The 19,395-nt window shown below is 39.7% G+C and overlaps 1 protein-coding gene across 1 annotated transcript; it reads right to left on the reverse strand.

Moving 5' to 3' along the window:
- Window positions 1-18,114: 18,114 nt before the first annotated feature.
- Window positions 18,115-18,966, reverse strand: LOC145821432 (uncharacterized). Its single transcript, XM_082917949.1, has one exon. The coding sequence runs from the start codon at window positions 18,964-18,966 to the stop codon at window positions 18,115-18,117; it is 852 nt and encodes a 283-aa protein (XP_082774075.1).
- Between the last annotated feature and the right edge of the window lie 429 nt (window positions 18,967-19,395).

A 19,395-nucleotide genomic window follows, 5' to 3' on the forward strand; every position in this document is an offset into this window, starting at 1 on the left:
AAGCTCCTTCTCTTCTTGTTTTGAGCTTTAAGCTTAGAATCCTCTACACTTTTGCAAAGAGACCCTTAACCAAACTTAACCACCATTGGGCTAAGGTTCTTTGAGTATCATTTGGAGCTCCAAAAGGCTGATTTTGGCTCAGATTTTGGTTGGTTTTGCTACTGTCCTTCAAGGTGCTTCAAGGGTAAGCACTTGTCCCTTTAAACCTTTGCTTTGCATGCTTGTCTTACCACCTTTGCAAACTATTTTTGGGGTGGTGTTGAACTACAAAAACCTCTATTTTTTTCCTCTGTTTTTCAGTCCTAATAGTGTTGGTTTATGCCTTGTTTGGCTAGGGGGTTTTACTCCTTTTTGCTCCTTGGCTTGTAAAGCCTCTTGAGCCATCTTTCACCACCTTTCAAACCAGCTTTTTTTGGCCTTTAAACCACTAAATTCCAGAGGAATTTCAGTTGTGAAAAGAGGGTTTTGAGGTCCCAAATGGGTGGGGGTTGTCCCCCCTTCCTCTTCTCTTGTTTACTTGTGTTGATGGTCCATCAAAAAAACATGTATTTCTATCTTCTTGAGACTTTGTTTGAGCACTTTTTTGTGACTTTTTAGGCCTTCCATGACTTTTTTTTGGGCTATCTTGGTCACCTCTTGCATGCTTCTTATACTTGTAGTGTAAACCTACTTGTAGCCTTGCAAAGTAGCATGTCTTTCTAGCATGTATTGGCTCCATTTCAGCTGGTTTTTGGCAATAATATGACATTTCATAACTCTGTTTTGGGTTGTCTTGGTCACCTCTTACATGCTTCTTATACTTGTAATGTAAACCTACTTGTAGTCTTGCAAAGTAGCATGTCTTTCTAGCATGTATTGGCTCCATTTCAGTAGGTTTTTGGCCATCATTTGACATGTCATAACTCTAATTTGGGTTGGTTTGGTTGTCTCTTGCATGCTCCTTGCACTTGTAGTGCAATTTTGGTTCACTAGCCTAGCAAATCTGTTGTTTTAGCCTATTGATCTAACATGTGTATGCTCTACTCCAGCACATTTTTTACTTTGATTTAACATGCTTGAGGTCTGATTTAATTGGTTTTGGTCATGCATGTTTGGTTTTGCATAGCTATAGTGCATTTGGTTTTGCTAGCCTTGCACTATGGGACCCCTAGCATGTCATATTTGAGCCTTTTGCATGGCATGGCATCATTTGGTAGGTAATTTCAAACCATAAACTTCTGCCATGCTCTCATGTTTATCACTCTTTCATTGTGTTTAAGAGTTATGCCCTTATGCCTTATTTGTGGGCTAATTCGGGAGCCTATCTTTCTTGCCATCTTTGTTGCGAGTCTAGCATGTTTTTGCTACCATTTTGACCTGCCTTAGGTCTATTTTGAGTGCTTTAGGTCATTTGAGCATTGCTTGGTATGGTTGTAGTGTAAAGCCCTTGACTAGCTTTGTATTTCAAGTCTCTTGGCATGTTTTATTTGAGCTATTTGCATGATATGGTTTCACTTTGCATGTAATTTCAGAGCATATTTCATTGCCATACACTCACATGTGTCACTCTTTCAATGCTTTTGGAAGGTTGTGCTTTATGCCTTAAACATGAGCCAATATGTATGCCATCTTGCTTAAGCTTTTGGGCTGCCATTTCAGTGTATTTTTTGTGTTATTTTGCCATGATACAACTCTGATTTTTGTTGGCAAAGTCATCTCATGCTTGGTGTTGGTAGGTGTAGTGTAACCTTCCTCTTTGGCCTTGTATACTCCATGCTTCATGCCTCTAATTCTAGCATGTGTTAACTTTAGTCCATGCATGTTTTAGCATTGTTTTGACATGCTCTAGAACTATTTTGGGTTGTCTTGGCCATGTGGTTCATGCATTGCATAGCTGTAGTGCAATTAGCCTTGCTAGCCTTGTGTTTCATGTCCCTAGCATGCTATGCTTGTGTCATTTAGATGATTTGGCATCATTTCATACCTGATTTCAGAGCATATAGTGTTGTCACACTTCCATATTTGTCACTTTTTAATCATGTTTAAGAGTTGTGCCCTTGTGCTTAGTTGGTGGGCCAATGCATGAGAATGCATTTTCTAGCCTTTCATGCCATCTATTAAGAGTGTTTTGGCCATTGTCTTGGCATGCATGAAGTCTATTTGGGGTTGGTTTAGTCCATTGTGCATTGCATTGTATAGCCTTAGTGTTGTGTGCCTCAATGCTTAAGGACTTTGTTTTGGACATGCTCATGTTGCATCGCATTATGTTTGCATGCTTGAGTTGCATTGCATGTGTTTGGATTGGGTGTTAATCCAAACACGAGAAACGAGGGATGTTTCATACTTGAAGTGATGAAACGTGTCTCATTTCTCGGTCGCCGACCATCTTGATCATGCATGATAGAGGTTAAGGCTCTTATGTGTTATTTGTGCATTCATTCACATTGATTCGTGCAATCTTGGCTTCTCAGCCATCGTGTATTGCGATACTCGGTTGGTGGCCCGAGAGTCGAGAACTACACTTCCTTGAGCTTGAGAAATGATGGGAGGGTGGTCGTGTACACATATCTTGCAAATACACTGTCGTGTCCCTTTTTGTTCTCTGTTACAGCAAACTGGAGTTGTGCAAAATTTTCTGGTCGATCGACCAGTAAAAGTGGTTAACCACTTTTTCTGGTCTGCAGCAAATGTAAGTGGTCGGCAGGTGGTCTACAACACTGATAAGTGGTCGGCAACCTTCCTAGAAGTCTCCATGGCAGCGCAGAAGCTATTTGGAGGCTTGTGCAGTGTTCTGAAAAAAAATGAAAACAGAGGCGAGTTGAGGCATAGCGATGGATTTCCGAATGAGGCGACCTAGCATGCATGCGCTTCTCGCCCCGAGCCCCCCCCCCCCTTTTACTGCTTTGCTTAGCTAGCTTATACTTTGGTTTTGTACTTAATTAATTAACGTGTTTAGCTGATTGATTTATGCTGTAATGTTTAATTAGCTAGTGTAGTTAGCTAATTAGCTTGTTTTGTAATAATTAGTTAACTTGTTAGTCAATTGGTTTCGTTTTGTAATGATTAGCTTAATTAGCTTAGATTAGCTAGTTAGTTTATTACTTGGACCCTCCGTCGAGAGGGCACAACTGTTGTAATAAGTGTGCGTGCGTGTGTGAATGTCTTCCAATCCCACGTCTTCTCCCTTTTATTTACCAACTTTCAATGGTTAGTTTAGGGTCATTTTCAATTAGCATACTTATGCTTTGCATGATTGCATTCATTCATTCGTCTTGCAAGTACCTGGCTCGGCGCATCATACAAATTGCATTGCATTTCAATACCAATTTGAATACATGTTATCAAGTTGCATTCACATGACATCTTAGAATAACCGAGCTTATTTCAGCTGCATTTTTGCATGTGCTGCATTAGGCATTGTTGACATAGCTAGGATCATGCATTGATTACTAACTAGCTTTTTTTTTTTGCTCGAAGTACACTGTGAGTGTTTATGCTTTAGCATCCTTGCATGTGTGTAAGTGTTGCCATGCATAGCATGCTTGCCATGAGGCTAACTGTTTAAATGATATAACTGCATAAATGCCTGTGGGTGAAGGTTGGATTGCTTGAATTGGAACAATTTATCAAAATGCGAGTTTTAAGCCTACTTGAAGTGGCAAAATCATGTTTTCCTAAGCCCACTTGAGGGTGGCAAATCCACGACTTAGCCTACTTGCGAGTAGCAACTTTCAAACCATTTTCAAACAAACAAACATGGGATGCTTTGTTCTAACTTGAGCGATTTAGTCTATACTTGTATGCTGTGTGCATCACGTAGTAATTCTAGATTAATAACCGGAATAAGAACGCAAGTGTTTTCAAAAAAACAACATATCATGTTAGTAGAGGCCGATCTTTGATCAGGCGAGCGGGGGTGCTCATTTCAGGACCTTCCCCTCTCGTACCCAAGTTCCTGAGCCGAGGCAACTTTAGTGATGACGGACACGTGGCCTTAGGCATGAGTCAGGGTTTCCTAAATTTCCCAAAACAAAATATTTAGGTAGCGACTCTGAAATCTGGCAAAGTAGTCCATATTTGGCGTTTTTTTGATTAAAATCGATTTTGCAAAATGATTTGCCGGATTTGGACTCTTTGGTGATTTATCGGTCTTACATTGTACTTTGTGAGATTAGATTCAGAACCGTGATAAGAGTCTGAACTGTAGTAGCTAGAACTACAATTCGCGCCCTCGCGCGCGGAGTGGAGTTCGGGCGATCTACAATGGCCAAGCGTATCACGACCCAACCCTAGGGGCTTAGGGCTGGAATCGTAACTCACTAATTTATTCTAATTGTGGCAAATTAAATGGCGTAGGTGGAGGCAAAAGGAAATAAAAATAATTAAACAAAAAATTTACTTTATTTTACTATTTTAATAAGAGAAAATACATCTATAGGGCTTTTATTATTTTATTATTCAGTGACCGACCGAGTAAAAACAAAAGGGAGCAAAAATAAAATAAATAAAATAAAAGAAAAGAAAAACAAAATAATGGTTCAACATCAAATTATCGTGCGGGTTCCACTACGTGAGGTTATGGGTCTCCCTTACATCTCGTCACCTGAAAGGGTAACAGTTATAAGCACACAGCAGAGTGAGAAATATTATGCCAAGAGTATAAGAAATACAAAATAACTATGGATAGTTAGTTAGGCTAAAATGTTTACAAAATTTAATTTGAAATAACGATTTATTTAAATTGGCAAAAACTGAAATACAGAAATCATGTAAATAAATAACCATAACCACGGTACAGAACTGAATAGAACAGAGGTCACAAAAGTGACTGTTAGAACAGAGGTTAATGGATCCATGACAAACAAAGAACCACAAAGTGGCCAAACAAAGGCCAATGGTTATTTAAGTCCCCCGAGGCATGGGACTCCCGTGGTGGTACTTACAAAACATAATTGTTTATAAGATCATTGTCAAATACTTTCTAAAATTTAAGCAAATATATCCATGGGTTTTATTTTAAACAAATAGAGTTTAGAAAATAACCCACGTAATTGAAATATTAATATAATTTATAAAATATAACTTGTATAAAATAAATTATGGTAAGTCAAAACATATGTAAAATATATTATGGTGACTCAAAGTATAATATAACTCACCTTAAGATTAAGTCTTACTAATTCCTCTATATTTCTGTTGGTTTTCGGCCCCTCCCTTTTTCGTTGATTCCTTTTTTTTTTTTTTTTTTTTCACGCTAGAACCAACTTCACAACACTCCTCTTATTTATATACACATGTTGGGTGATGACTCACCCTCTATTAATAACCCTAAATGATGACTCACCTCTCCCCCTTTACATCTAGACATACAGATGGCTCTTCCTCATCTTCTTAGCAATATTTGCAAATCCCCCTAATTAAAACAAATCTTCGTAAATCCTACTAATTAAAACAAATCTTTCTAATTCATTATTACTTGATTTATTTAACTAAATCTATACGTTCCAATCTTTTTACACTAATTAGTTATTAATTTAGCCCCTGAATAATTCTCTTTATAGATTTGATAGCACGTATAGCTTAATTATTTTATTATTTTTATTATTATTATTCTTAATATTATTATTATTCTTATTTCATATATTTATTTTATTATTATTGTTGTTAGTATTTATTTATTTATTGTTTTAATAATATATCATCACATACAACCACAATTATATATAACTATAAATATTTATGTGGTATTAATTAAACGTTCAGGGTGTCACATTTCTCCCCTCCTAAATAGAAGTTTGTCCCCAAACTTGACGTATCTTGGTTGTCGAAGAGGTGTGGGTATTTGACTCGTATTTGACTTTCAGTTTCCCACGTCGCTTCTTCGATTCGATGATTTCTCCATAAAACTTTGACCAGCGGTATGGTCTTGTTTCGGAGAACTTGATCACGACGATCGAGAATTTGCACTGGTTTCTCTTCGTAAGAGAGGTCCTATTAGACTTCCAAGTTCTCATAGTCGACAACATGTTTTGGATCTCAGAGGTACCGTCGGAGCATCGAAACGTGAAACACGTTGTGAACGTTGGACAGTTCAGGTGGTAGTGCAAGGCGATATGCTATAGGACCAATCATTTTCAGTATCTCGAATGGCTCGATGTAACGTGGGTTTAACTTTCCTCGCTTTTCAAATCAGATAACTCCTCTTGTTGGTGAGATCTTACATAACACATGATCTCCTACTTGGAATTCCAAGTCCCGTCTTCGTGTATCTGTATAGCTTTTCTGGCGACTCTGAGCAATGTGAATTCGCTATTGGATGAGTTGGATTTTCTCATTTGTGACTTGCACGATCTCGAGGCCTAACAATTTCCTATCCCTGACTTCCGTTCAGTATAGAGGTGATCGACATCTCCTTCCATACAGAGCGTCGTATGGCGCTATTTCAATGCTTACTTGGTAGCTGTTGTTATAGGCGAATTCCACTAAAGGTAAGTGCTCATCCCAGTTACCTTTGAGGTCTAACACGCACACACGTAACATGTCTTCTAACATCTGGATTGTTCTTTTGGATTGCCCATCAATTTGTGGGTGATAAGTCGTGCTAAACTTCAGTGCGGTTCCCAAAGCTTCTGGCAATTTGTTCTAGAAGTAAGACACAAAGCAGGGGTCTCAGTCAAGCACGATTGAAATTGGGATACCATGCAAACGAATAATTTCCTTGATGTATAAAGTAGCAAACTTATTAAAGGAGTACATCATTTTGATTGCCAGAAAATGCGCCGATTTCGTCAATCGGTCTACTATAACCTATATTGCATCATTCTTCGAAAATGACTGTGGTAGCCCAACCACAAAGTCCATAGTAATGTGCTCACATTTCCATTCAGGAATAGGGAATGGTTGAAGCATTCTTGCAGGTCTCTGATGTTCTGCTTAAATACGCTGACAATGTAGACATTTGGACACACGGCTTGCTACTTCTCTTTTCATTCCTGTCCACCAGCAGTGTTCTTTCAGATCATGGTACATCTTTGTGTTGCCAGGGTGGACTACAAATCTCGAGCTATAAGCTTCTACCAATATCTTCTTCTTGAGTTCCGGAATGTTGGGTACGCAAATTCGATTTCGAAATTTTAGTATCCTATTGCTTATAATGAAATTAGAATCAGGCGTACTCTTTTGCTCATCGTATTTTTTCTTCAAAAGTTTATCTTCACATTGGTGTGCTCTAATTTCTTCAATCAAGGTAGGTTCCACGGTTATATTGGCGAGTAGTCCATTGCTCTTGTGGGAAATGAGAGTACATGCCAAACCTCTGGTTGTCTTTCAGCTCAGTGTGTTTACCATCACGTTAGCTTTGCTTAGATGGTGATGGATCTCTACATCATAGTCTTTCATAAATTCTAGCCACCGTCGTTGTTTCATATTCAGTTCCTTCTCTGTGAACAGATATTTAAGACTCTTATGATCATTGTAAATCTCGCAGGTTGCACCGTAGAGATAATGACGTCAGATTTTGAGGGCAAGGATCACCGCATCTAATTCCAGAACATGAGTTGGGTAGTTCTTCTCATGAGTCTTTAGTTGGCGTGAGGCATAAGCAATGGCTTTTCCATTTTGCATGAGAATGCAACCCAAAGCATTGTATGAGGCATCACTATAAATTACGAACCCATCTGCTTCTATAGGGAGTGCTAGTATAGGAGCTGACACAAGTCAACTTTTTAATTCTTGGAAGCAACGCTCTTGTTTGTCAGTCCATTCAAAGGGTGTGTGTCATGACCCGAACCCGCCCCTATACGTTAAGGCCATAACCGGCCAGTAATCACGAGATTACCTACGACCTCAAACCAAATAAAACAAAACTCATCAGAGTAAAGGGGCCAAACGGAAGCAAATTTAAAACTTTGTCCATAGAGCTGTGCTTATATGCACACCATAACATTCCAAACATTTGTATGTTAATAACTCACATCAAAATATGTATTAACACAGAACACTATACATACAGGATCATATAAGTTTAAGTCAATCGAACCCAAGACTTATATACAAAAGTAGTCCAATGCTTTCGCCAACATAACAAAACTATGAACAAAGGACAAAGGCGAAGGCAATCTCGTGCGTGAGACGTTTGGGCTGACTCCTCAAAACTCTGACTGTTTCTCACAATTTCACCGAGGCTGGTACGTCCCTTGGCTCACCCACATGTACATGAATGAGCGTGAGCGAAAGTCCAGTGAATAATATCAAATAAGGAAGATACATAAGCAATCTTTGAAACAGTTATAGCAGACGGCCTTTGGCCCAATCACTTGTATCAATCGGCCTTCGGCCCAATCATTTATGTCAGTCGGCCTTCGGCCCAATCATTTATGTCAATCGGCCTTTGGCCCAATCATTTATGTCAATTGGCCTTTGGCCAATTATTCATGTCAATCGGTCTTCGGCCCAAACATTTACGTTAATCGGCCTTCGGCCCAATCATTTATGTCAATCGGCCTTTGACCTAATTATTTATGTCAATCGGCCTTTCACCCAATCATTCCTGTCAATCGGCCTTCGGCCTAATCATCAATGTCAATTGGCCTTTGGCCCAATCATTCATGTCAATCAGCCTTCGGGCCAATCATCAATGTCAATCGGCCCCCATCATCAATGTCAATCGTTGTCCACCATTCAAATTAATGAACTGACAAAACTTACATAGAAGTAAACAATTAGACAACAACATATTTCAAATATCTTGTTAAGATATTACTCACAGTGATCGGCTTGTGGATTTTCCCTGGAGCTTGACCCTACACATCATATAGCACATATGGGTCACAAACGATTCAATCCATTCTTTAATTCACATATTCCTCTTTAGGCTTCATTTTTATCTCTTTAACTCAATTACAATGCTCAATGTATGCCTAAGAGTACTTAGAAGTGAAAGAGAACAGAAAATAAAACACAGAAGCCCTTTTCAAAATTTCAGAAAACAGGGCCCCCGCTCGACCGTGGACTTCCCCGCTCGAGCGGACCCATGACGTCTGCACAAGTACTGGTTACATCAATTTCACACTCGAGCGCGAACTCGGCTGCTCGAGCTGAAGATCTGTCTACATAGCTCCCTGCTCGAGCGTGAACTTCCCCGCTCAATCGGACGCCATGTCTGCAAAATATGCTGGGAGCTCGTATTTCACGCTCGAGCGGCGGTTTCCCCGCTCGAGCGGACATCAAGAATTCTGGGTTTTCCAGAATTTGTTCTTGAGCTCAATTCAACCTCCAAAGGTTTCAAACTCATAATTTTGGCTCAAAATTCATATATACATGTACTAACATGGTACAAACACTAAATTATAACACAATGGAGATCAATTTCACAAATTAATCACCTGCATGTCCCAATTTACACCAAATTCACTTTCAACATAACAATTTCATATATTCAAGCTCATACCTCTTATGAATGGTACATGCATGTGAGATATAACTTCCATTTCAACTCAAATTGTACAAATGGTGGTCACAAGCATGGATTCTAGCCATAATTTTACATGGATCATATTTTTCATGCTCAATTATGCAAATTCATGGTTATTATGCACATGCATGCATTCCATGACTTCAAATACAACAAAATCAACCCAATTTCCTTATGATCAAGCTAACTCATGTTCTTGACCATTAATCAAACTTGAATTCACAATTTACAAACAAAAATCCATGAGTCAATGGTTGGTTACTCACATAGGAGCCTTGATTCTCACAATTGGGGCCAAGTCTTGCACCTAGCCTTCCCAATTCACAAATTATAAGCCAAAATACACCAAGATGCCTCATTTCCCTCTCAAGGTCGGCTCTCTCTCTCTTTCTAAGACACAAATTCTGATTTTTGAGCTCAAGTAAGTGAATTGGGTGTAGTGTCTTTCCTTACATAAGTCCCCCACTAATTCCAATTTATTAATATAAAACAATTGGGCACTTAATTTGTTAATTTAATCTAATTAATTTGATCCGAATCAATTTCCAATTAAATTTGACCGTAGGTTCTTAAAATTATGTCAATCACAATGGCGTAATCAATTTCGGGTACTATAGCTAATAAGGCCTCCAATTTAATTTTCAAAGCAGGTAATCAACAGATATCCCTACGGTGAACAGATAGAAATTCGAAACCACATATTTTCACATAATGGCACAAAATCACATCAAACACATAATCAAATTCATATTAAGGACCAATTAACATAATAAGGGACAGGGTTATCACAGTCTTCCCCCCTTTAGGAAGTTTGGTCCCTCAAACTTATTTTTCCTTCGTCAAGAAACAAATATGGATAGCGTAGTCGCATTTCCTCCTCTTTTTCCCATGTAGCATCCGTCCCATAGTGTTCTTTCCATTCCACTTTCACCATTGGGATGGACTTGCTTCTCAACTGTTTCACTTGTCGGCCGACGATTCACTCCGGCCATTCGGCGTACTCCATATTTTCATCAATAGCTACCCAGTGATAATCAATCACATGAAACGGGTCTCGGAGGTAACCCCTCAACATCGACACATGAAACACATTATGGATTTGTTCAAATCCCGATGGCAAAGCAACTCTATAAGCAACTGGACCAAGCCTTTCCAGAATCTGAAACGGCCCAATGTAACGAGGCGACAACTTGCCCTTTTTTCCAAACTTGACTTGGCCTTTCATTGGGGACACATGGATAAACACGAGGTCACCGACCTCGTACTCAAGAGGTCTTCTTCGAGCGTCTGCATAGTTCTTTTGTCAGTCCTGAGCTGTTTTGAGCCTTTGCCGAATAGTTTTGATTTTTTCAGAAGTATCTTGCACAATTTCAAGCCCAAGTAAAGCTCTATCCTCGACCTCTGTCCAACAAATTGGTGATCTACACTGCCTGCCATACAAAGCCTTGTACGGTGCCATACCGATACTGGAGTGGAAGCTGTTATTGTATGCAAATTCTACAAGTGGCAAATAGTCTTCCCAACTTCCCTGAAAATCCAAGGCACACATCCGAAGCATATCTTCCAAGGTCTGTATAGTTCGTTCTGATTGCCCATCTGTCTGTAGGTGGAATACAGTACTGAACCTTAGTTCTGTTCCCATAGCTTCCTGCAAACTTTTCCACAATCTAGATTCAAATTTCGGATCTCTGTCTGACACAATAGATTCCGGAACTCCGTGTAAACGGACAATCTCCTCAACATAAATAGTAGCCAGTCTATAAGCATAAAATGTAGTTTTAACTGGTAGAAAATGTGCAGATTTAGTCAGTCTATCTACTACAACCCAAATAGAATCCATACCTCGAGGAGTCCGAGGTAGGCCAACAACGAAATCCATAGTCACATGTTCCCACTTCCATTCAGGAATAGGGAGAGGTTGCAGTAGACCGCCTAGTTTTTGATGTTCAGCTTTAACTTGCTGACACTGAAGACATTTGGACACATATTCTGCAATCTCCTTCTTTATTTTAGGCCACCAATAGGTTTGTTTCAAATCTCGATACATTTTATTATTGCCCGGATATATAGCAAATGCTGATTTGTAGGCTTCATCTAAAATCCTCTTTTTCAGTTCCAGTACATCTAGGACGCACATTCAGTTTCGGAACTTTAACATTTCACTTTCAATACTAAACTCTGCCGTTGGACTTGTCTCAAATTCATCAATCACTTTCTTGAGGAATTCATCCTCTTTCTGTTTCCGTTTGATTCCATCAATGATTGTCGGCTCGGCTGTAATAGCGGCTATCAATCCGCCCTGTTTACACATTACCACTTCAATTTCAAACTTCTCAAAATCTTGCAAGATCTCTTTCTGTTCAGTAAGCAAACAAGCCATACTCCCCGTTGATTTTCTGTTCAAGGCATCAGCAACTGTGTTAGCTTTCCCGGGGTGATACTGAATCTCTAAATCATAATCCTTTATCAGTTCCAGCCATCTCCTCTGTCGCATATTCAACTCCTTCTACGTGAAAGAAGTATTTCAGACTTTTGTGATCCGTATAGACTTCACACTTTGCCCCGTACAAATAATGCCGCTAGATTTTCAGAGCAAAAACAACTGCGGCCAATTCTAAGTTATGTGTTGGGTAGTTTTTCTCGTGCAGTCTCAACTGTCGGGAGGCATAAGCAATAATCTTTTCGTTTTGCATTAGCACACAACCCAAACCTTTATAAGATGCATCACTAAAAATTACAAAATTTTTCGCACCTGATGGTAGTGTCAAAATCGGTGCAGTAGTCAATCTTGTTTTCAATTCATGAAAGGCTGATTCTCTTTCATCATTCCACTCAAAAGGTTGCCCCTTGCGTATCAGTTGGGTAAGAGGCACGGCTATTTTCGAAAAATATTTCACAAACCTCCTGTAGTACCCAGCTAAACCCATAAAACTATGGACTTCTGTTACATTAGTCGGTGTAGGCCAATTCACAATTGCCTCTATTTTCTGTGGGTCCAGTGAAATCCCTTCCTTGTTGATCACATGCCCTAAGAAAACAACTTCATCCAACCAAAACTCACATTTCTTTAGTTTAGCAAACAATTTTCTTTCCCTAAGTATTTGCAGGACAGTTCTCAAATGCTGTTCATGTTCAAGTCATCTTTAGAGTATATCAAAATGTCATCAATAAAAACCACAACAAATTCGTCAAGGTAGGTTTTAAAAATTCGGTTCATTAGGTCCATAAATGCTCCCGGAGCATTAGTCACTCCAAATGGCATAACAAGAAACTCAAAATGTCCATACCTCGTTCTGAATGCGGTTTTCTCAACATCTTCCGCCTTTACCTTCAACTGATAATACCCGGATCTCAAATCAATCTTGGAAAACACTTGTGATCCCTGCAACTGGTCAAAGAAGTCATCAATATGGGATAAGGGATATTTATTCTTTATTGTTACCTTGTTCAATTCTCGATAGTCGATACACAAGCGTAGGGTTCTATCTTTCTTTTTCACAAACAGCACTGGTACACCCCATGGTGAAGTGCTAGGTCTAATAAATCCTTTGTCAAGAAGGTCTTGTAACTGTTCTTTCAATTCTTTCATTTCAGTTGTAGCCATTCTGTAGGGAGTTTTAGAAATAGGCTGGGTGCCTGATACAGTTTCAATAGTGAATTCTATCTCCCTGTCCACCAATTCCCCTGGTAGTTCATTTAGAAACATATCTGGAAATTCTCTAACAATAGGGATATCATTCAATTCAGCATTTACAGATTGTTCAGACAACACATAGCACAAATAACCCTAACACCCTTTCCTGATCAATTTACATTCTTTCATTGCAGATAGCAAATAAGGTGGAGGCACTATCCCATTACCCACAAAAACAATTTCTTTTTGTTCTGGTGGCCTAAACACAACCCGTTTTGTCACACAGTCAATAGTGGCACAATATTTAGTTAACCAGTCCATGCCCAGAATTATGTCAAAGTGCCCAAAGTTCAAGGGTAACAAGTCCACATATAGAATGGCATTCCCAATTCGCATGTCACAAAAACGATAGACAGATTCACACAACACCGATTCCCCAGATAGAGCAGACACACATAGTAGATATGGCAATAATTCTTGAGGTCTACTCAGTCTAGATGTAAATGCACATGTTACAAATGAGTGTGTTGATCCAAAGTCAATTAACACAAAAGCATCCTGATTACATATAGAAATGGTACCTGAGACAACTGCATTGGCATTCCGGGTATCGCCCGGAACAAGCGCAAAAACTCTCCCTTGTCTCACGGTACCTCCGGCTGGAGTAGATCTCATAGCATTTCCTGGTTTTGGGACTGATGCTGTCGAACTAGCAGCAAATTTTCCACTATTCTATTTGCAATCTCTGGCCATATGCCCCTGTTTACCACAATTAAAACAAGCTCCTGACACACGGTAACAAACCCTACGATGCCTGTTACTACAAATAGTACACAACGGGGTTGTATCTCGGGAAGAATTAGAGGTATTCGAGGAGCCCGTATTTTGCTTCTTTGAAAACTTCTTCTTTGAAAAGAAGCCCTGCCTTTTACTACCTTTCCAGTCAGTTGTCGGTTTAGTTTGTCTAGCTATATTAGCTTCTGATATTATGGCCCTGCCTAGTACCCCAATGTAGGTTTCCAGCTTCAAGACATTCACCCTCTCTAGAATGTCGCTTCGAAACCCGCCTTCAAAATGTCTTGCCTTCTTATAGTCTGTATCAATCACATGTGGCGCAAACCTGGCCAATTCAGTGAATTTGGCCTCATACTCGGCTACAGTCATACTGTCTTGCCTCAATTCCATGAATTCAGCCACCTTCCTATCTCGGACACACTGCGGGAAATACTTGTCATAGAAAATTTTCAGAATTTTTCCCAATCAGCATCTTTGTAATTCTCACGCATAATATCCACCATCTTCTTGCTTCGTCTTCTAGCATAAAGGTGGCTAGAAGCACTTTCTGTGTCTCCGAACACGGGAACACTTCAAATAGTTTTTCGATGCCGAGGACCCAAGCTTCAGCTTTCAAAGGATCTAATCCACCATGGAACTATGGTGGTTTCATTTTCTTGAACTCTTTGGTAGAGCTATGATTCAGTCATCATTCTGATTATCTGGCACAGGAGGTGCCGGAGACGGAGGTGGAGGATGTGGCTGCTGCCACTGTTGTTGCCATTCCTGTTGTTGCCTCAATGTCTCTGCCATTTCCTGAATCAGTCTTTCCATTCTATCCAGTCTAGCAGTAGAAGATTCCTCTATCTCATCACCTCTTCTTCTCACCATCTGATTAAACTTGCATTATACTTTATACAAAAGATACACAAGTATACATATATTAAAGAGCATACATAATCAAATAATTTGGAATGCAAGTAGTTCACAAACTTATAACACATAGTTGTTTACATTTAACGGTTAAGCGTATTCTTGATGCTTTCAGATTCATACTTATCACATGAATGCATCCTAGATCTTTTCTAGACGCTTATTGCTCTTTTGGACAAGTGTGTGAATTATTAACTCGTGCTCTGATACCACTCTGTCACGACCCGAACCCATCCCTATGGGTTAAGGCTATAACCGGCCAGTAATCACAAGATTACCTACAGCCTCAAACCAAATAAAACAAAACTCATCAAAGTAAAGGGGCCAAACGGAAGCAAATTTAAAACTTTGTCCATAGAGCTGTGCTTATATGCACACCATAACATTCCAAACATTTGTATGTTAATAACTCACATCAAGATATGTACTAACACAGAACATTGTACATACAGGATCATACAAGTTTAAGTCAGTCGAACCCAAGACTTATATACAAAAATAGTCCCATGCTTTCGCCAACATAACAAAACTATGAACAAAGGACAAAGGAGCAGGCAGTCTCGTGCGTGAGACGTTTGGGCTGACTCCTCAAAACTCTGACTGTTTCTCACAATTTCACCGAGACTGGTTCTGGACGTCTCTTGGCTCATCTATCTGTACATGAATGAGCGTGAGCGAAAGCCCAGTGAATAATGTCAAATAAGGAAGATACATAAGCAATCTTTGAAACAGTTATAGCAGACGGCCTTTGGCCCAATCACTTGTATCAATCGGTCTTCGGCCCAATCATTTATGTCAATCGGCCTTTGGCCCAATCATTTATGTCAATTGGCCTTTGGCCCAATCATTCATGTCAATCGGCCTTCGGCTCAATCATTTATGTCAATTGGCCTTTGGCCCAATCATTCATGTCAATCGGCCTTCGGCCCAATCATCAATGTCAATTGGCCTTTGGCCCAATCATTCATGTCAATCGGCCTTTGGCCCAATCATCAATGTCAATCGTTGTCCACCATTCAAATTAATGAACTTACAAAACTTACATAGAAGTAAACAATTAGACAACAACATATTTCAAATATCTTGTTAAGATATTACTCACAGTGATCGGCTTGTGGATTTGCCCTGGAGCTTGACCCTACACATCATATAGCACATATGGGTCACAAACGATTCAATCCATTCTTTAATTCACATATTCCTCTTTAGGCTTCATTCTTATCTCTTTAACTCAATTACAATGCTCAATGTATGCCTAAGAGTACTTAGAAGTGAAAGAGAACAGAAAATGAAACACAGAAGCCCTTTTCAAAATTTCAGAAAACAGGGTCCCCGCTCGACCGTGGACTTCCCCGCTCGAGCGGACCCATGAGGTCTGCAAAAGTACTGGTTACATCAATTTCACGCTCGAGCGCGAACTCAGCCGCTCGAGCTGAAGATCTGTCTACATAGCTCCCTGCTCGAGCATGAACTTCCCCACTCGAGCGGACGCCATGTCTGCAAAATATGCTGGGAGCTCGTATTTCACGCTCGAGCGGCGGTTTCCCCGCTCAAGCGGACATCAAGAATTCTCGGTTTTCCAGAATTTGTTCTTGAGCTCAATTCGACCTCCAAAGGTTTCAAACTCATAATTTTGGCTCAAACTTCATATATACATATACTAACATGGTACAAACACTAAATTACAACACAATGAAGCTCAATTTCACAAATTAATCACCTGCATGTCCCAATCTACACCATATTCACTTTCAACATAACAATTTCATTCATTCAAGCTCATACCTCTTATGAATGGTACATGCATGTGAGATATAACTTCCATTTCAACTCAAATTGTACAAATGGTGGTCACAAGTATGGATTCTAGCCACAATTTTACATGGATCATATTTTTCATGCTCAATTATGCAAATTCATGGTTATTATGCACATGCATGCATTCCATGACTTCAAATACAACAAAATCAACCCAATTTCCTTATGATCAAGCTAGCTCATGTTCTTGACCATTAATCAAACTTGAATTCACAATTTACAAACAAAAATCCATGAGTAAATGGTTGGTTACTCACCTAGGAGCCTTGATTCTCACAATTGTGGCCAAGTCTTGCACCTAGCCTTCCCAATTCACAAATTATAAGCCAAAATACACCAAGATGCCTCATTTCCCTCTCAAGGTCGGCTCTCTCTCTCTTTCTAAGACACAAATTCTGATTTTTGAGCTCAAGTAAGTGAATTGGGTGTAGTGTCTTTCCTTACATAAGTCCCACTAATTCCAATTTATTAATATAAAATAATTGGGCACTTAATTCGTTAATTTAATCTAATTAATTTGATCCCAATCAATTTCCAATTAAATTTGACCGTATGTTCTAAAAATTATGTCAATCACAATGGTGTAATCAATTTCGGGTTCTGTGGCCGATAAGGCCTTCAATTTAATTTCCAAAGCAGGTAATCAAACAGATATCTCTACGGTGAACAGATAGAAATTCGAAACCACATATTTTCACATAATGGCACAAAATCACATCAAACACATAATCAAATTCATATTAAGGACCAATTAACATAATAAGGGACAGGGGTATCACAGTGTGTTGTTTTGAGTTAGTTGGGTCAAAGGTGATGCTATTTTCGAGAAATCTTGCACGAAGCATTGATAATAACCAGCTAGACCCAAGAAACTTCGAATTTCTGACACATTAGTAGGTCGTGGCCAGTCCACGATTGTTGTAATTTTTTTGGAGTCAACCGAGATGCCATCTTTGTTAATGATGTGACCGAGAAAGTGTACACTAGTGATCCAAAATTTGTATTTTTTCAACTTGACATAAAGTTTGTGATCACGTAGTGTTTGTAGAATCGTTCACAAGTGCTGCTCATGGTCTTCCGGTGACTTGGAGTATATAAGGATGTCGTCAATGAAGACGATAATGAACTCATCAAGATAAGGTTTGAACACCCGGTCCATGAGGTCCATGAAGGCTGCTGGGGCATTTGTGACGCCAAAAGATATGACAAGAAACTCGTAGTGCCCGTAACGAGTTCTGAAGGCAGGCTTTTCGATGCTTTCCATTTTGACTTTTAGTTAGTGATAGTCCGATCGCAAGTTGATTTTTAAGAATACTTGGGCGCTTTGAAGTTGATTGAACAAGTTATCGATTCATGATAGAGGGTACCGATTCTTGATGGTGACGTTGTTCAACTCCCGGTGATCGACACATAATCTCATCGTGCCATCCTTTTTCTTCATGAACAATACTGGAGCTCCCCAGGATGAGGTACTAGGTCGAATGAAACCTTTGTTCAGGAGTTCCTAGAGGTGAGTCTTCAGTTCTTTTAATTCCGTCATTGACATGCGATAAGGGGCTTTTGATATTGGTTGGGTACCAGGTTGAGTGTCAATGGTGAATTCGATTTCTCGGTCACCTGGGGTACTAGGTAGATCTTCAGGAAAAACATCCGAGAATTCTCGTACTACGAGGATTGTATCAATGATGGGAACCTCTTTTTGTGTATTGATCACATAACAAATATAACTACAACAACCCTTCCTTAGGAGTCGTTGGACTGTCATGGAGGATATAATACAGGGAGGGTTGGAAACTCTAGTCCCATCAAAGACAAGCTCAGGTTGGTTTGGTAACCTGAGGGAGACCTTTTTGGCTTTACAATCAATAAAGGCATGGTTGGCAGCCAGCCAATCCATACCTAAGATCACATCAAAGTTTCCAATGTGGAAGGGAATCAAGTCTACATTTAAGGTTTTGCCTTTTAAGGATATAGTACATGATTTGTACACATCAGTACTACAGACAGACTTACCAGAAGGAAAAGACACAGACAATATATATCCTAATGGTTCGGGTGTTGATGCCAACTTGGCAGCAAAGTATGGTGCAACAAAAGAATAAGTTGACCCAGAGTTAATGAGGACATGAGCTAAATGACCATAGATAGAAAGTATACCTGACACAATATTTTCGATAACTTCTGGTTTTCCAAGTACCAAGGTGAAAGCCCTTCCTTGGCATTTTTGGTCCTTCCTCTCTCCTCCAGGTCCTGCGGGTTTTCTGACTAGGCCAGAGGGGTTGGCTGTAGGATTGGTCAGCTTTGGACAATCCTTCAGCAAGTGGCCAACTTGACCGCATTTAAAGTATACTCCCATGTTTCAATGGCATTGTCCCCAATGAGCCTTCCCACAGGTAGGACAAATTAGAATAGTACCGCATTGAAGGTTGGTAGGACTTTGATTGCCTGAACTAGTTGTGCCCATATTCACCTTTATGGAAGGCGCAACACCGGGTCTTCTGTTGTCTCTTTTCCAGAATCGCTTCTTTTGGGTTGGTTCCCCGGAACGCGAGGCTTTAATCCTTTTTTCTGCAATGTACGCCCGGTTTACCACTTCTGCATTAGTTGGCAGTTTCAAGACCTTGAGCCTATCTTTAATTTCAGTATCCAATCTTGCTTCGAATTTTCTTGCTTTTCAAGTTTCGGTGGGGATGACATATGTTGCAAATCGAGTGAGTTGTGTGGACTTGCTCTCGTATTCGGCCACCGTCATGGTTCCTTGCTTTAGATGTATGAATTCTGAGGC

Source organism: Camellia sinensis, chromosome 3 (assembly GCF_055761805.1).
Source record: "Camellia sinensis isolate YWXY chromosome 3, ASM5576180v1, whole genome shotgun sequence".
NCBI lineage: Eukaryota > Viridiplantae > Streptophyta > Magnoliopsida > Ericales > Theaceae > Camellia > Camellia sinensis.

What these genes read in the sequence shown, in the direction of transcription:
- LOC145821432 (XM_082917949.1), bottom strand. Translation starts at nt 18,966, where the DNA reads ATGGGAGTATACTTTAAATGCGGTCAAGTTGGCCACTTGCTGAAGGAT.